Raw genomic sequence first — 15460 nt, 5'->3', positions numbered from 1 at the left:
ATAATCTGCTGGAGTATAATCCTGTCAAGGGTTGGTTATGGCCTTGTGCAGGCCAATGCCAGAATAACCCTCTGCCAACATGTAATGGAAAAACTGACTTCAGAAAAATGGATGGATGAACTGGTGTTTGAATAAACAGATTAATTTAGCTAAAAAAATTAGCATCGCATATTGTGTTTACAGTCTTTGCTGGCAAATACTAAGTGACATCTCTAACCTTGTTCTTTGCCTTGACTGATACTTTACATTTTTTTTATTTTTCTGGTTTCAAAGAATGGCATAAGAGTAGCTAGGTATAAAAATAAAAGTAAATGTAAATGCTAAACATGACATATCCTTTATGACATCACATACTATTTAAACAGTAGAATGCTTAGACTCCAAACAGTGCTTGAATTCTAAACTAATAAGACAGAGACATAGTACAGACAGGAAACAAACTGAGTCTTACACATACAGGCGATTACAAAGTCATTCTATTAAAAAGCCCCTCACAGTCCCTTAAACAGTACCCTGAACCATTTAACAGGTGTAGAGGTTTTTGTTTTTGCTAAGTTACCCAGTGTTACTTGGTTGAGGAGGTAAAAAGTCATTACAAATGATTAATTACCAAAAGTTTTTATGATAATTGCATTTAGTACATAACTATTCATAGTACTGAAAAGCTTCTTTGTATACAATATACTTATTTTTTCATTCTGGTGCAAAGAACTGTGGCCCCACAAGAGACAGCTTAGGGTCAGTGCACTGAATAGTGAGGGCCTAACTAAAGAAAAACCTAAAAGTAATGGGCAGGAATTGAACCCTTGATGGAAAGGCTAGGCATCATACCCTTATTGGTGCTGTTTCTCTGTTGATATCACTCACTCAGACCCTGAGTTGTCTCCACTGCTAAAGAGAAAAGTTATATGCCATAAAAACCTGACGTATGATGCAAAGTACATTTGTGCCATATTTCCAGTATGTAGTTTGAAAACCACAAAGAACAAACAAACAGACATTGTGCTTTATAGAAATGAAGATTAACCTAAGACTAACTAAAACAAAAAAGTATCTAATCAGGTGTTTTCTCATTCATCCTCACAAGCTATGTTAAATTGTGTGGCAGGCCAGTTTATGCAACTTATTTGAATTCTGTAATTTATACTGGTCCATGTACACTATATGTAACCACTTCATTTCAGAAATGACATTTATTAATTTTAACCAAAGGCTCTTTTGCTGTCATATACATCAATTTACTATTTGTTTGCAATACAGCATAAATTAAGCAAACAAATTACCAAAGACAAGTGCAGGTGTGAAATATGCGGTGTGGCACCCAAAGCTTTCAAGAAATCAAAATACATGTAAGGATATTTCTCTGGACAGAAACAATGATGTTATTATTTATTTGCAAACTTTCAACAATAATTTATCTTTGTTGCTTAAACTATTAGTGGAAGTAGATAATCCCACAAGGTCTAAATCAGAAGTGTTGCCTTTTAATTTAAAGTCATCTGGTTTGTGCAATATATATATAGGAAAAAAACACACAACTGGAAAAACACTGAACTATCCTATGTACTGTACAGCTGGCATATTATAATCAACATAAATTTGTGATTCTCTTCCATTCAATGAAACCCATTACCAAGAATACTGACCCAGAAGCATTGGTTGAAATAAAGGAACGAGTTCTGCATGTGCCTTTAGTCAATCACAGGATCTACTCACACATACACCCACACAGGGGCAATCTGGAGTTACCACTCACCTTACTATGCATGTCTCTGCAATGTGGGAGAAAAACTTCACACAGATACAAGGGGAACATGTAAATTGCACATTTACTGTGAGCAGGCTGGGATTTGAAGTCAGATGCCCACAGTACATTTGTGTGTCCACTGTAGTGGTAACAACAGAGATACAATTCTGCTCCTTTAAGTGAAAGTACACCATTTAAATGAAACTGTATTAGGTAGAAACTGAAATACAGAGTTATTTTTGAAACATTCCCCTTAATTATACTGTATACTGTACTCAGTGGAAATCACATTTCTGTAGAATATGTGTCAGTTACCTAGGTCATAAAGCAATTTGTTAATGTACATTTTGTTCCTGTTTCAAACCTACATACCTTACAATGCTTCTGAAAAGGATCTCCTTTCCTGTTCTTGAATAATACTAAGAATATTAATATGTAGTATTAATTAATTATCAGTTAAAGGGTGCTAAATTGGTGCAATGTCTCACTGATCCAGTATTTGGATGCAATTCACTGTTGCTGTATATTTACAGTGGGGACAATACATTCTCTCCCTGTTTATATGGGTTTTTCTCAAAGTTTTCTTGCCATATCCCAAACACATATATGCTAATAGATCATTCTAATCTGTGTACCAGTGCTGTGAGCCTGCACTCAGTGAAAGTACTATACAAAAACTGACATGAATTGAAAAGACTATTTAGGGTTTGGTTCCTGCCTTGTGCCCAGTGCTGCTGGGACAGACTCTGGCCCACCATAACTCTAAATTTGATTAGGCAGGTTTGAGAATGTTACGTTATGTTAAAATTAGAAATAATTTATTGAAACTGATTAATGTGAAGCTTTTAGGTGCAAAATTACTCTAGTAATTTTTTCCACTTCCTTATGAATGTCTTTAATATTCAGCAATCATTAAAAATCCTTTCTTTTTTGATAAATTATTTTATAAATTATAACAAAAAGGAGAGGACCCAGGAGGGCAACATAGCTATGAAATATTTTCATAAAGGCAGTCAAGCTATAATATCTGCATTAGTCTTCCAAATACTGTATGCCATGCTTTGTTACATCTCAAGTATATTGAAATTTTCCATAGATGCTGTACATAATCCTATCTCAGAACTTCACTTGTTTGGTGTGTTCGCCTATGTTTCTTTTGTTTATCCAAATACAGCACAGACAGGTGAAAAGACTTGCTCATGGACACACAGTATCAATAGCAGGATTTGAACCCACAACCTCAGGGTTTGAAGTCCAAAAGCTTAACCACTATGCCAAACAGTATATATATATGTGACAGATCTAATCATTATTATTATTTTGCTTTTCTTGTCTCAAACACTTGTTTGTTTACTTTTATCAAGTTTATCCACATTTTTTATAAACAATACCTTAAGTAACCCCACTAAGTCTGTTTTCCAAGCATAACACAAATAATACATAAAGATCGTTACCATAGTATATAGTATATGCTAATCCTAAAACCTTCTTTTTCTAGATTTGATGTCTTCTGCAGAAGAAAATAATAAAGGTTATGAAGAGAAAATACCAATAAATTAAAGTATACAGTGAGAGGACTGAAAAAGTGAAGGAGTTCAACTACTATGGTAGCCTCATTACGGGAGATGCCGTGCCATTATGGCACTAGATATGAACTACAATCGAGAAGGATACATTAGAAATGGAAGGAACTGATGCAAGGCAGTCTAAGTTAACAGCTAAAAAAAGGGAATGGCTACAACACTGAAATGGAGCACAGTGCTGCATGGCTCAGAAACATGGACACCAAGGCAAGAAGAAGAAATAAATATTCAAGATGTTGATATGGAGGTGATATGGAAAAGTCTGGTTTGTATCAGTTTGACCTTTGTATACAGACACCTGTTTGAAGAGTGACAGTGCTGAGAAACAAGTGTAACCTTAAACTCTCAGACTATTGTGGTGTGAAGCAGAATACTAAGTGGATGGGCACTGAAATACAAATATAAAGATATGGAAATCATTTTGTTGTTTTGCGTGGAAGGTACACATGCCAGGTACCCCATTGCTATATTTTCAGGGCATGGTCATCGTTATGATACTATTATCTGTGTGCATCTGAGTCACAAAAAGAATAATAAATGGACAAACTTATCGCACATTTTAACAGTAACCACATTATTTCTGGTGAGTGCATCATCCACATTGATGCAAAGTCACTAGTCTGCTTGTCAGACTGGAACGCCATCACTCAGCACAGTTATTTTAAAGGAATACCTTAAAACATTCAGCATTCAGGTGTTATTAATGCAGTGCCAACACGCTAATAGAAGCAAAGACAAACTGTGAGTATGCTTCCACCCAAGAAATGATCTCCATGAAGGACATACAGTGGAAGAAAAGGAGTGGAGAACTACTCATTGAGGTCAGTATTGAGGACAGTGCTCCCCTTTAACAAGTAGCAAAAGGATTAGCATTCCAAGCAATAATACCCCCAAAAAAATTAATATGCTAGATTGAAAAACATTTCGGGTTAGGTTCTGTTCAATTGCCCATTTACTATGCATCCAAATCCCATGTTGCCATGAAATAAACTACGCTTAAGTAAAGAAAGCTTTATAATTGTCACCTATAGGTGCATGCATTTGACTTTTTGCTTATAAATGCCAAATGGTGCAGGGCAACCAAAAACCCAATGATATTACAACCCAAAATCAAGATAAGGGGATTCCTATTGTAGAAGTGGTGTCCAACAGCTTTTGTGAATTTTTAGTAACGGAAGAAGACAACATTGATAAGCAATGTCAAACAATCCAAACAGTGTCTGAAAAACTGAAAGATAATATAAACTGAAAGATTTTCAAAGAGTGGGTACAGAGTACTCTCAGACCACAACAAAATGCTTTAATTGGAGACATTACATCACAGAAAAGCAGCATCATATTCAAAGGCAAAGAACATCATTATTCCTACCTCTCTCAGAGCAGTGGTGCTGTCATGTATTCACGCAGGTCACCTGGGTATGGAAAAGCATATACAGAATGCCTGTAATGTTATATTATTGTGTAGAATGCGCAAATAAATTGAGGATATGATCAGAGAGTGTTTTACATTTGAGTACCACCATAGAAATTGCATACCACATCTGCTCAGCAAGAACAATATAAGAGAATTCAAGTGCAGCCAGCCTGTTACATGATAAGCACTTCAGGTGAAAAGCCCAAACACTCTCTTGAGCAACAGGAGTTCTCCTTTGGCTTGACTAGCTAAAATGATTATTTCTGTCTCACAGAAAGTATGACTGGAGTGACTTGTAGTAAAAGCACTGGCAGTACGAAATGACCCTTGTTACACTGGTGCCATGACTTGCATTTGTCAGAATGGTGACATTAGAATACGCTCCTCCATGGACAGCGTACTGAAAAGAGTGCATTAAAGTTAAAGTGGAGTGTGTTTTTTGTATAATGACCACTGGCAATGAAGAGCCTGAATAGTTACCTGCCGAAACAGGAGTTCTTGACTAGTCAAGACATTTTTGCAGTCTGCATTGTGAGCAGAACTTGAATTCTTTTCCCATTTGTGGAAAAAAAGTGATTTGCTGTGATGGGTCCATTTAAATAACACAGACAACATCACACCATTTTTATGGTCATTTGCAGTCAATGTGTTGACAATGTTTACAGCACCTCAAAGTTGTGATATAAAAACTGAAAGTTGAATATCACCCAAATTCTCCAGCATGCATTAAAGAATGTAAGTATTTTACTAATAAATTTACCAGTATAATAACAAGCATTCATTACCGATACAGCAATGACTATGATGAGAAATATGATTTGATTGTAAATAGAAAATGCCAGAGTGGAGTAAAGAGAACCTTACTTTACTCTTTATGATTTCATAAACAACTTGGATGACAAATCCATTCCAGCATAACCACTTGATAGCTACAACCTGCCCATAATCCTCCCTTGTAATAAATAGCAGTTTAAACTTTAGGTCATCTAATAGAAAAACCACAGATAAAAAGGTAACAGACACAGCAACTACAGAAGAGATGTTATGACCTAATATGAGTGATGAAAAATCCAAAAGAATAGGTGTTGTAAATCAGCAGTTAGCATAAAGCTGTCACTGAATGATCACATGATGTTGTTGTGGAAAAAGCATAGTTCTATCGCAAAAGCTATTACCTCCTCTTTGGCACATAAGAAGAAGAGCACAATACATATAATTAACAAAACTACAGCAAACATGCTTCTATAGCATGATTACTATAAAATATGCAGATTCTCAATTTTGAAATTAAAAGTAATTAGAATGGGCAACATCAACTTCTATGCAATGTATACAAAGTATCTTCTGTCCACAACGAACTGTTAAGTATTTCTGTTTGTAAAATATCATCCTTTGAAAGTCACTGTTTGTACAAGGAGTTCAAAGCAAAACAACTGGCTGATAACTGTTGTTTATTTTTAGGTAATAACCAGCACCATATTGTCTATTATGTTTTCATCATTTATATATATATATATATATATATATATGGCACATAAAATTGCAGTTGTCAGTAAAGTGTGATTAAAAGCTGCAAAGGGCAATCTTCTGAACTGACTAGAGGACTAAGCAGAAGAAAAAGCGATATAATCATTATTAACTGAATGACAAATTGTTTTACTTTTAGTGAATCTTTTTTCTATTCAGATATCATTTTCTGTGCCTCTGGATTACACTGTATCTGTTGCTACTTATTTGGTCAAGATGAATGTGGAAAATGCATACATTAATTAGCATTTTAAGAAATGTATAAACTATAAATATTTTATTTATACAACAGGTATGATTTAAAATTGTCTTTCCTGTACTTTACTGTTGACCAACATAATTAGTTTTAGACCAATATGCTAGTACAATGGAAAAGAGGTCTGCAGATTCCTTGTGCATTGGCTTCACTTTTTTGTCCATTTCTTATAAATAAACTCTCATCTCATGTATTGCTAATTTAAAAGAGCTGATTTATTCTTAGACTATATGTCATTGAATACAAACACAAATAAAACTAGAGAGGGTACATTAGGCTGATAAGCAATAATTATACACTTACACAGAAACATAACGCATGAATAAACATTTCACCTTTCCAAATAACATTTCACAAAACAGTTACTGGTATTAGAAAAAAATGAAGCACTGGGGAGTTAGCCAAGGGACTAAATCATAATATATTTACAAAGGTACACACAAAACACTGAGAAATGATGGGAATGTATCTACTTGTAGTTCAAAATAAGGAGGATGAAAAAATATACTGGACACTTTTCTCCTAACACAAAGTCATGAATTTTTACTCTTGGCACAAAATCTGTAAAAAACAGAATACAATGTCTACTGCTTACTCTTCAGAGTAATCCATACTTTTTTAAAGTGATTTGCATGATTGCCAATTTAAACTAACAATAAGCTGTATGGAAAAGGAATAACCTGCATAATTTACCTTAATGTGATCCATTTAATTTAATTTGCATCATGTACTGAGTCAATCAAAGTTTTAAGGTAATAAATTAATCAAGTATCTGAATGTTTGTTGTGGTTTTCTCTTGTTTAATCCTATCACTACAAAACTGAGTAATTGAGGCAATGTCTTTTACGCTTACCTGCAAATGAACAGGCTTGATTTGTGTCTTGACTGAGCAGAACAATGATAGATAGATAGATAGATAGATAGATAGATAGATAGATAGATAGATAGATAGATAGATAGATAGATAGATAGATAGATAGATAGATAATATAAGTAATAGCCATTGAAACTGAACAATAATGCATTTTCCTTTTTAATGGCATGGAAGTCTATTGTGTGACAGATTTGTATCCCCATCTAATCAATCCAAGACAGAATGGATTAAGGAAAACAAAAGGCAATATTGATTGGCCCCAGTTAGTAGAAAGCATGGCAGCACTTGAGCGGTTTTGAAGTCACTTTGCAGTATACATTTACATTCTAAAATGGTTAACATTTTAAAAGGAATATTTCTCAAATATTTAATTAGGTAGTCATACATACCTAATAAGGCACTCTATTCTGCATCAATTTATTTCCTGCATCTTTATCCCCCCCAAGTGTTTTAGTTTCTGCGGGTGAGGTTGTTTAAGAATGTAGGAAATGTTCAGCTTGGATTATACAATCCATCCACACTTTCATTCCTTTTTTGGAAGTGTTTTTCTGACATAAGGTCCCATGGTGCTGTCCTCTTAACTAAGCAGCATTATGCATATGATAGGTGTCATCTCTGGACAAAAAAGCACCAGTCTTTTCAGGTTACACCCATAATAGACCTATTGTGAATCAATTGTTAACAGGTTCATCTTTGGGACATACGATGAAATTAGAGTAGTTGCTGAAAATCTTTAAAAATACAGGCAGAACATGCAAACTCCAGACCGTCACTCCACAACAGTACAGGAACTGAATCCTATTCTATGCCAGTGTAATAAAGCAGCATCAACTACAGTAGTGTACAAATAAAACTAATGGAGGAAGAAAATATAAAAAAAATGACTTGGCAAATCGCAGCAGCCAAAATGTTGCTTCTTTATTCAATTTTCTTCTCTTCAGTTCCTTTCATACAAACCTTACACCAAAATGGAACAAAGCATAATTTTTTATGGAATAAAAAAATGAATTTTGCTATTATAACGGGAGTACTTTACATCTATATGTTTCTACTCTGTTGTAAAAATAGAAAATGATCAGATTCACTTGAGGATTCTTTCTAATTTTCACCTTCTGGATGTGTTAACAGCTTAATTATTTCATATCATTTGAAACAAACGTCTGAGCACTGTCAAAACATAAATATGGTGCTTCCAAAGCAAGCATCAGCCATACTTTAAAACTGAAGACACTGGGAATATTAAATTCCATGCATCAACTCCTTTGTTAGGATGTTGACCAGTTCTTTAATTTTTTTTTCTTTCCTGATCCCTGGTACCAAGAATTGTCATGGTAGATTTTTTTTAAATTCTGAATTTCTTTTTATCCTTGTGAATGAAGTGTTAAACAAACAAAAAAATCTTTGGAAAATATTAAATGTGTGTTATGTAAACGTTGTAGCTGTTTTGTTACACTTGGGGTACAAATCAGCTTCCCTATAGTATAGATTTACTGAGAAGCTCTGTATTTACAGAAAATGTTACATTTCAGAAGCACATTTGCACACTCATTAATTTTCTGTATAGCTGTCAAAAGTATTTCAGTATGCATTGAATTATTTCTTCATTCTCTAGTTTACTCTCCAAGGTGTGTGAGTGAAATACATATATGGAAAACACCATTACAGCTTTGTTTGCAAGGAGATTAAAGAGAAAATGGAGATCAGTGGAAGTCAATGAAAATGTCACTACACGCATATAATTGCACGACATACTGAGTGTGTGGAGTAATAAATATCTAAAAAATATCTTTGTTTATCAAAGTGTGACATACAACTTTATCACCTAACTGTATATGACTCCATATAAACAAGCACAATAGAATGAGAATTGTTTAAATAACAGAAATAAATAGATATCAAAATAAAATGGGTAGGCAAATACACAAAAGGGATGTTGCCCTTGTCTGAACTTGGATTGATGTGGCCCAGATGGTCCACTGCATGCTTGAACAGCAGGCTGAGACTAAGCAAAACTTATGTGGCTGGGATGTGAGGAGATTTATAGGCTTCTCAAAACATGTACCTTGTATTGTCCTTTCAGCATCTGTTCTGCTACTGCTGCGGTCAGCTTCCATCTCCTGGGTCAAAGAATCTAAGACAAAGAAAAGAATGTGGCAAAAAATATATATATAATCAGCAACAGTATGTAACAGATATGGGAAAAATTACACAATTCAGGCTGAATATCTGCAAAGCTATTCAATCTTAATTACTACATCACCACTCTAGTTAAATGCTACAATGAGAACATTAGCTCCTGAGAAATGCTGTTGTTATTTCTTTATTTCTCAACAGGATGGTCCCTTGAAGTGCCATTGGCATCTGCACTAGGTTCTAAGTTGCATGTATGCTATATCTCAAATCATCTTGATTAGACTAGAAATGTGCAGTGGAGCTTACTGAGGGATAACAATCTGTGCCTTAATGTATTTTTGGGAAAACAAAATGTTGAACAGATTGTAATATAGCACATTATACATGAAGTACCAGAAAAGTCCAAACGGAATACACTTAATTTAAAATGCAGTCCTTCAGTAAATATCCACACCTCAATTGCAATTTTGTAAGTAGTCTAAGTAAAACATTAATTATTATAAAAAAACAATAGAAATTTTATAGAGCTCAGTATAAACCGTTTTGTCAGGGCTGATAGTTTGAAAAAAAGTACCTAGGCCTTCTTATTAAAGTAAACTACTAAAAAACAAGAGAGATGGCATGTGAGCTTTTAATTCTTCAACGGTATTACTAAGGGTAACTAATAATTTCTTTTTACAACTGACAGATCAAATAGTTAAAAGCAGTACAATAGAAAAGGGGCTGGAGCAATATTTTCTTTTTTAATTATCCATGTCTTGTGGATAAATTCTGGTACATATTGTGTGAAGAAATGTGCATGGATAAGAAAATGATTTATTCTTTGTATATTTGGTATTTTTTCAGTTTGAATATATATTTCACATCAATACATTATTGTATATGGTGACTCTTCTTAATTGCTGCTTTTGGACTTGGGGTGTAAAACATCTTTTTCTAAGTTTTATTTTTTACATTACACCATTGTAGGATGTTTCCTGATGCCTGGTTCACCAAATTTATGAATGTGCCTGCCAGTTTAGTGGTAAAGACTAACAACCAATAATAAAATTAAAATATGTGAATATATACTGTACAGTATGTGAAAATTTCTTTCAATTATTTCTCTGTATGCGGGGTCCTTTAATTAGATTGAATAACACAGTCCATTAATTAATTTTCCTTTACATTACCAGGCCCAAGACATGAACCAACCTTGGATGGGATGGCAATTACAGGACATACAGTACATTCACATCTACTCATACAGGATAAATTCATATCTTAGGGATGTAATTGGAAACTGCTCTACATAAAGATATCCCAATGGACACAGTGAGAGTGTGAAAACTCCACACACAGACATGTAGAGTCACCAGGCATGTCAGTGAGTCCAAGTCACTGGAGCTGCGAAGCAAAAACAGTAACCATGACCCTACAAAAAAGGTCAGATTACTGTATTCAGTGTTGTGCTATACATGTTGAAGGAGGTACTGTCATGTTTCATATCATGGTTAACACTGCCATAAAATGCCTGTGATGCTATGCAATTAACATGGTGTAACCTTCCGGAAAATGCATTATTAAGTGAAAACATAAACTATTTGGAGAACATCAGTTATTTATATATTTTAATACAAGGCACACATCAGGTGCAATCTGCATAGTATGTTTTTACTAATGTGATAATGGGCTCAGTCTCTTTCAGTTAGAGTATGAACCTTTCTCAGTTAGAAGTCACATTGGTAATAGAGGGTTATGACTTCTGTGCCTGAGTCTGAAGGGCTAAAATTTTGCTGTCAGATATCAGACTTTAATTATACTAAAAGCCAATAAACAAATTAAATCAAGTTCAGAACTTTCCATCTATATCTTTTCTTTTTTTAAATAAAAGCTTACTCACATGGCAGTTTCATTAATTTAATTTGTAGTGTTCCACAGTCACAGTTCTGTTACATGATGAGCACACAGGAAAGGTAAGGACCTTATCTTATGTAAGGCAATGAAAGAAATATTTAATAAAGAGTGCCAGATTGAAAAGACACTTTCTGTAGGCTATAATGCAGTTGTACAGTTTATGAGACATAAAGGGAGCAAGCAATCCAACATAGTAAGTCCAATCTATTGATGCAATACAATAGCTGACTTATAGAATAATGGAGAGAATCTTCTTCTTCTTCTTTCGGCTGCTCCCGTTAGGGGTTGCCACAGCAGATCATCTTCTTCCATATCTTTCTGTCCTCTGCATCTTGTTCTGTTACATCCATCACCTGCATGTCCTCTCTCACCACATCCATAAACCTTCGCTTAGGCCTTCCTCTTTTCCTCTTCCCTGGCAGCTCTATCTTTAACATCCTTTTCCCAATATACCCAGCATCTCTCCTCTGCACATGTCCAAACCAACGCAATCTCGCCTCTCTGACTTTGTCTCCCAACCTTCCAACTTGAGCTGACCCTCTAATGTACTAATTTCTAATCCTATCCATCCTCGTCACGTCCAGTGAAAATCTTAGCATCTTTAAACGCTGTTACCTCCAGCTCTGTCTCTGGCTTTCTGGTCAGTGCCACCGTCTCCAACCCATATAACAAAGCTGGTCTCACTACCGTCCTGTGGACCTTCCCTTTCACTCTTGCTCATACCCGTCTGTCACAAATTACTCCTGACACTCTTCCCCACCCATTACACCCTGCCTGCACTCTCTTTTTCACCTCTCTTTCCACAATCCCCATTACTCTGTACTGTTGATCCCAAGTATGTAAACTCATCCACCTTCGCCAACTCTACTCCCTGCATCCTCACCGTTCCACTGACCTCCCTCTCATTTACACACATGTATTCTGTCTTGTTCCTACTGACCTTCATTCCTCTCCTCTCTAGAGCATATCTCCACCTCTACAGGGTCTCCTCAACCTGCTCCCTACTATCGCTACAGATCACAATGTCATCAGCAAACATCATAGTCCACGGGGACTCCTGTCTAATCTCATCTGCCAGCCTATCCATCACCATTGCAAATAAGAAAGGGCTCAGAGCTGATCCCTGATGTAATCCCACCTCCAACTTGCATCCATCGCTCCTACCGCAGACCTCACCATTGTCACACTTATTTTGAAGTACCAAAAGTCAGTTGATACTTTTATTCAATTTCCTTATTTATACAGAGAGTATCTAAAGAACAAGGAATATAAAAAAGCCTGCAATAATGTTCATTAACCAGGTACACCCTCAGAATAGGTGGTGGCAAAAGGAACTCTCCTAGTCTCTTGTTTTGTTTACAGGAACTTTGAATACATAACCAGCTGACTGTGATTTACTTGAAAATCAAGTCACAGTAATATTACTTAACTCAATAGGATGCTTCAGACTGAATGAAATGGCATGTTCACACTAAACCAGGAAATTATCTTCTACAAAGATTCATCCATTTATCTATTACAGTGGTTCTCAACCTTTGGTACTAGTGGCATTGGTGATATGTGAGGAGTTGCAGGTTAGGGTTAGGGATGTGATACACATAAAACAAAAATATTTTGTATGCAAAGCGCAAGTAAGGGTAAGGGGACAAAGAGAGAGAAGCTGTTGCAGTTACACATCAAGAAGCATGAAAGTTCTGCTGCACTTTCAAGGCAAAAAAATTTGATTATTATAGAATTGGTTAAAAAAATAATAAAAAAAATTTGATTCCTGCTTGCTTTAAGAGATTGATGATCAATGATCTGCCAACAGCAGTCATTTTTACTTGTAATGTCGAGCCTTTGATTGATAGACTTAAAGTGATGGCCAGATTAATCGCTTGTTTACATAGCACCAAACACAGCCCTGATAGATGAATGAGTATGGCCACAGTTTTGTGTCCAACCACCCATCCATTTTAAAACCCACTTATGCAGTTCTAGATTGTTGGAAATGGGTACTTAGCCCAGCTGCATTAGGCTTAGGGCAAGCACCATTGGACTGACTGCCACCCTTGTGTGTGTCTTTCTACAAGTGACACAATGATCTGCTCCAAATGTTCATTCCAAAATAAAATGTATTTAGTTTGTGTTTCAAAACATTACCATTGCCCAGACGATGTAAATGCCTAATGATACAATATACTGTATAACATTTTAACAGAAACCGTGGGGCCGCTAAAACAGAATACTTAATTGCTGAAATTGAATCACCACACACTACATTTATGTAATTTGTAGTGTTTTTGAAATCAAATTAATGTTCATTAATATTACATCTAAAATGTGCCAAACATGGTGAAAGCACAAACAACGTGCATTTGGATGTTATAGGAGTAAACGAATTGCAGTCTCCAGTCATTACCATTTGTTATAACACCTGAACAAATTCTGAACAGGGTGTCGGTCCACTGCGATTACACACCCACTCTCAAAGATGCCTCACCAATTGACTGAACCTGTACATGTCTAGGAATAAAGCTCAGCACTGCTAGAAAACCAATGTAAATGTGAGATACTTGAAATATATTTTCCAAATTGATTTTTCAGTATCTTATAATACAACCTTCTAGTTGTTTGAAGTCTTCTTCTCTCTGCAAAAATGTATACACATTCGGTTCAAACTGAAAAGTTGATCTTTGAAATAATTTTAGTGACATTTAGGTAATTCCATGTCATATTAAAGACAGGGCATTTTAATGTATTTAATTTTTTAATGATAAACATCAGAAATACTTGTAGTGTTATGGCTGATGCAAGAATGGTTTTCTCATTGTTAAGCTGCTATACTGTCACAATATTAAAAATACAAAATGACTCTTGGATACACACACACTGTATAAGTAATTACTAATAAGTAATAACTAATGTGCTTATTTCTTTTTCAAATGCATGGTTTCCTTTGGAATTTTCAATTCATTGCTATTACTAATATGCAGAAGTGAATGAACCATTATAAAACTGTAAGATTAACAGAATAAATGTAGGCACTAATCTGAATCTAAACTACATATGCAACTACATCAAAGTTATCACATTAATTATTAACAAAAACACCTCAGTGGCAAGGTGAGTTCATTGCAATGAGTCCATTCTTATCAGATTTCTAACTTGTACAGAATTACAGTTTATTTATCTCAGGTTATAAAATATGATACCTTACAGTTTCATTAAAATGCAGATACTATTTAACACTTAAGAACTATGTACCGAATAACCTAAAAATTGCAATAAATATGCATTATTGTGTTCTTGTTCCTTAATATTCCAAATTTACTTTGTTTAACAAGAATGAGAAAATGTAAAGGTCATATAACAGTAAAACAGAAACTTTTTTCATATCAATAATGTTAACAGAAAAACACAGTGCCTACATCCACAAACAAAATACTACACAATAAAAGAAGTATGAGTATAGTTTACTGACAAATGATACCACCAGCATCATCATGGGCAATGATACCCAGACACTGATACTTCTGAGTTGGATAGTTAATGCTTGTCATATGTATTAAGTAAATGTTTATGAAGAAGGACAAAGATTCACCTGACTATCATTAGTACATGTTTCCTAGACTTACTTGATTTTACTCTTTTACCACACACACAAACACACGCTCACACACACACACACACACACACACACACATATATATACATATATATATATATATATAGCTGAACTTAATTAAAGCCATCATGTTGTCTAACTACAGCACACTACACAGGCTGCAGTATCCTTAATCTATGTGGTCACATAGTATTAGCTCTGAAACACACTGCTTACGGCTTCCAGGTCTTGCTAGTTGGAGGCGCTGCACTTTTGGGGACTAATAGCAGCATTCCCATGAACAGTTCAGCTTACGGAGAATATTTGCAAAAAAGGTGTACATCTGCCTGAGTGTAGAATATTTGAGCTATTGGGCTAAAATCAATTAGTGGGAACACAAGTCTTAATGGGCTCACACACACTTTTTTTCTTCCTAAGCAATGT

General features: G+C 35.1%; 1 protein-coding gene across 9 annotated transcripts in view; it reads right to left on the bottom strand.

Moving 5' to 3' along the window:
- Positions 1-15460, bottom strand: part of LOC114650151 (dachshund homolog 1-like) — a 448999-nt gene that overhangs the window by 27183 nt on the left and 406356 nt on the right. For 8 of the 9 annotated variants that reach the window (XM_051927161.1, XM_051927163.1, XM_028799623.2 and 5 more), the window contains one exon: positions 9464-9532. In XM_051927161.1, the coding sequence (XP_051783121.1) occupies positions 9464-9532 (69 nt within the window). Of the gene's footprint in view, positions 1-4699; positions 4743-9463; positions 9533-15460 lie in introns of all 9 variants that reach the window. The other variant, XM_051927162.1, reaches the window with a different exon arrangement.

Source organism: Erpetoichthys calabaricus, chromosome 4 (genome assembly GCF_900747795.2).
Source record: "Erpetoichthys calabaricus chromosome 4, fErpCal1.3, whole genome shotgun sequence".
Taxonomy (NCBI): domain Eukaryota; kingdom Metazoa; phylum Chordata; class Cladistia; order Polypteriformes; family Polypteridae; genus Erpetoichthys; species Erpetoichthys calabaricus.
The sequence above is the reverse complement of the archived record's forward strand: the minus strand, read 5'-3'. Positions and strand labels throughout refer to the sequence as shown.